The 3,620-nt window shown below is 36.7% G+C and overlaps 1 protein-coding gene across 11 annotated transcripts in view; it reads left to right on the forward strand.

The window, feature by feature from the left end:
• PBRM1 (polybromo 1) overlaps positions 1-3,620 on the forward strand; it is a 119,809-nt gene that overhangs the window by 13,756 nt on the left and 102,433 nt on the right. For all 11 annotated transcript variants that reach the window (XM_019628098.1, XM_019628099.1, XM_019628094.1 and 8 more), the window contains one exon: positions 952-1,099. In XM_019628098.1, the coding sequence (XP_019483643.1) occupies positions 952-1,099 (148 nt within the window). The remainder of the gene's footprint in view (positions 1-951; positions 1,100-3,620) is intronic.

Raw genomic sequence — 3,620 nt, forward strand, 5'->3', positions numbered from 1 at the left:
AAGCAAGAAAGTGATTATTTAAAAAAATAATAATTAAATATACATATATGGCTATAACATGTCAGCCAAGGTCCTGAGAGAGATTAAAGCCTTAAGGACCACAGCAGTCTTCAAAAGTAATAACTTACCTCTAATACATCTAGAATGGAGTTGACTACCTATTCCTAAGGGAGAATTGAGAAAAATAGTCACTTAGATCATTTTTCAAGTTTGCTTGTCTCATGGAACTTCATTTTAATAAATCCAGAAAGAATAAAAATAAACATTCATGAACTAAACTCAGCTTAAGAAATTATCATTGTAACTACCTTTGAAGTTTTGTGTCCCTCACTATTTCTCTCCAATAGATAATCACTATTCTCAATTTGTGTTTAGTATTCTCATGCCTTTTTTTTTAATTGTTTGGTCATGTTTGGATATGTCTTGTGTCCTTTTATCTTTGGTAAGCTCCTTGTACCAAGGGCCTCATCTTTCTCCTTTGGAACTTTAGTAATTGGTATTAGAGCAGTACAGTATATACTAGGCACCTGATAGTACTTGGCTGTCACTATCAGTTCTGTGGTCACTAACTGAAGAATGGCCATTGATTTTGTAAGCTTATGAAGAGCTTTAAAACATCTATTTGCAGCCACTATTGAACACCATAAAAGGTAAGTCATTTTCATCTGCAGAAGATACCATTAACAAAGTTTTCGCATTGGTGCCCTACATCTTAACTATTTAGCATATGAAAGACCATCACAGATGTTAATTTAGGTTTTTATATCACTAATACGTATTTCGAACAGGGCATGCAGGTGCATCTTACTTTTGTTGTTCCCTTTTAGGTCTAGTAATGGCAGTAAGTCTAGTATATTCTATCACTTGGAATATTGACATTACCACAGATAGTTTGAAATATAACTTTTTATAGGCTTTGGATTAATATTTTCTTTCAAAAAATTATACCAGAAATCAACCAGACTATTATGAAGTGGTTTCTCAGCCCATTGACTTGATGAAAATCCAACAGAAACTAAAAATGGAAGAATATGATGATGTTAATCTGCTGACTGCTGATTTCCAGCTTCTTTTTAACAATGCAAAGGCCTATTATAAGGTAAGAAAGCATCAAATTTGGAAGGTATCCAATTTAATAATTGTCTGGCTTTCTCATATTTATCAATCTGGGAGGTGAGTAGTGGCTTCTCATTTGGTGGTGTGAGTATGCATTTCTCATATTAGTAAAGAGACTGAACATATGATTATGAACCATTTTTTTTCTTCTGTGACTGCTCAAATCCTTTGCCCATTTTTTTTTNTTTTTTCCTATACATGCATACCTTTCTGCTTAGTCAGCTTCTTCAACTCTGCTGGAAATGTGGCAGCAGCTTCTTCATCAGCAGGTGCAGCCTCTCCAGTTATTGTTATATTTTTCAGCCCAAACCTTCTTGAATCTGTGTTATCAACTCTTACTTGCAGTAAATGACTTGGTGTCACTTGTTTCAGAGGATCCCTTGCTGAAGTTCTCATATAGGCTCAATGCTTTCTGGCGCGACACATTGCCATCAGTCGGAACAGGTTTTCTGTTCATGTCTTTCACCCACAGATTTAATGTGTTTTCCATCTTAACTAAGCATTTATCACACACTGTGACTATAAGTTTTGCAGTTTGAGGTGTGATAGCAAAACTAGCATGAGTTTCTTTTTCCTTCATAATTTCATGGATAGAAGATTTGTTCTTACCATACATTTTACCCACCTCAGCGTACAATTTTTTTTCCTTTTTATGTCAAGAACTTCCACCTTTTCACTTAAAGGAAGCACTTTACAGCTTCTCTTTGGCATGTCTGAATTGCCAGCATCACTACTCTTGCGCTTTGGGGCCATTACTAAGTAAAATAAAGGTTACTTGAACCACAAGTACTGTGAGACTGTGACAGTCCATCTGATACCCAAGATGGCTACTAAGTGACTAACAGGTAGCATTACAGAGTGTGGATACACTGGACAAAGGGATGGTTCATGTCCTGGGCAGGACAGAGAAGGATGGCATGAACAGAATGCAATTAAAACTTATGAATTGTTTATTTCTGGGATTCTTTAATATTTTTAGACCATGGTTTACTGTGAATAACTGAAACCGCAGAAAACGAAACTGCAGATAGGAGAGACTACTGTGCATGTTATTGAGTTCTCAGTTGTCAACAGATAGTCTCCCAAGCCTGAGAGACTACTTAAGTCCAGTCTCAGCAGGGATCAGTTGTGGCCCATCAGGCATAGGTGGAGAGATCCATCTTGGACATCAAGTTAACAAAGCCCTAATTCTCACTGTGGGAAGGTCCCCTGGCACCACTGACACATCGATATTAGGCCTGGATGATCCTTGGTTATTTACTCATCAAGATGTTTATGTTTTTACACTTTTCTCTGAACAGCAAGCATATTGAGTATTCCTTTTATCCCCTCATACTTAGTTTTATAGTTCACTCAAATTGTAAGTAGTTGATCAAACCTCAATTTATTTTTCCTCTTCATTCAATAGAAATGAGCACATCTAGCACCCCGGTCTTTAAATACCATTTACCATTAAAAAGAGCCAGAGTTCTTTGGGGAAGTGGCTGCTTGCAAGGACAAGGAAAGTACAAGAGAGCTTTTAACATCTGATGGTGCCAGAAAAATAAGCAAGTGCTCCAAGGGTGATGGGAACATGTCAAGAGGACACAAATAGAAGCCATTTTGAAAGGACTCCTATTGGCCAAACCTGGAGCAGTTTGAGCATCAAAATAATTTTAGTAATGGTTTTTAACCCACTGGGTAAAATAGGAATCCAGGAATCCATATTGATTATAAATAAATAAATTGATGGATAATGGGCTTTTACATAGTGTGGAGATAGATATCTCTCCATAAAGCACAAGGAGAAAAAGAGTTATTTGATCAGTCGAGAAGCTTGACAGACATCACAATAATGAAGTGATCAAAATCAACCTCATCTAATGAGACATCGTGAAATCATGTGCTACCTGATAGGATACAGTGACACAAATGCAAATTTCTGTCATAGTCATGCCAAAGAAGTGTAACCTTACCTGTTCATCAGGAAAATACCCAAACCCAAATTGAGGGACAGAACAAAATAACTGGCCTTGTAATCTTCCAAAGTATCAAGGTCATGAAAGTCAGGGAAAGACTGAGGAACTGTTTCAGAATGAAAGAAACTAAAGAAATATAACTAACTACAACATGTGATTCTAGACTTGATCCTTTTCCCATAAAGGCCAGTTTTGGAACAGTTGGCAAAATATGAATGGGCTCTGAGGATTAAATGGTGGTAGTGCATCAAACTTAATTTCCTGATATGGATGGTTGAACTGTAGTTCTGGTGTGTGGAAAATACACATTAAACTATTCAGAGGTGATAGGACATCATGTCAACAACTTTATTTCAAATGGTTCAGAAAAAAACATTCTTTTTACTATTCTGCAACTTTTATGTCAGAATAAAAAGTTTTAAAAAATTAAATATACAGCGGTGGTCAGTTAGCTCAGTTGGTTGGAACATCATGTTGATAACACCAGGGTTGCCAGTTCGATCTCCACATGGGCCACTGTAAGCTGTGTCCTCCTTAAAAGAGTCA

This window comes from Hipposideros armiger, unplaced genomic scaffold (assembly GCF_001890085.2).
Source record: "Hipposideros armiger isolate ML-2016 unplaced genomic scaffold, ASM189008v1 scaffold_748, whole genome shotgun sequence".
Classification (NCBI taxonomy): domain Eukaryota; kingdom Metazoa; phylum Chordata; class Mammalia; order Chiroptera; family Hipposideridae; genus Hipposideros; species Hipposideros armiger.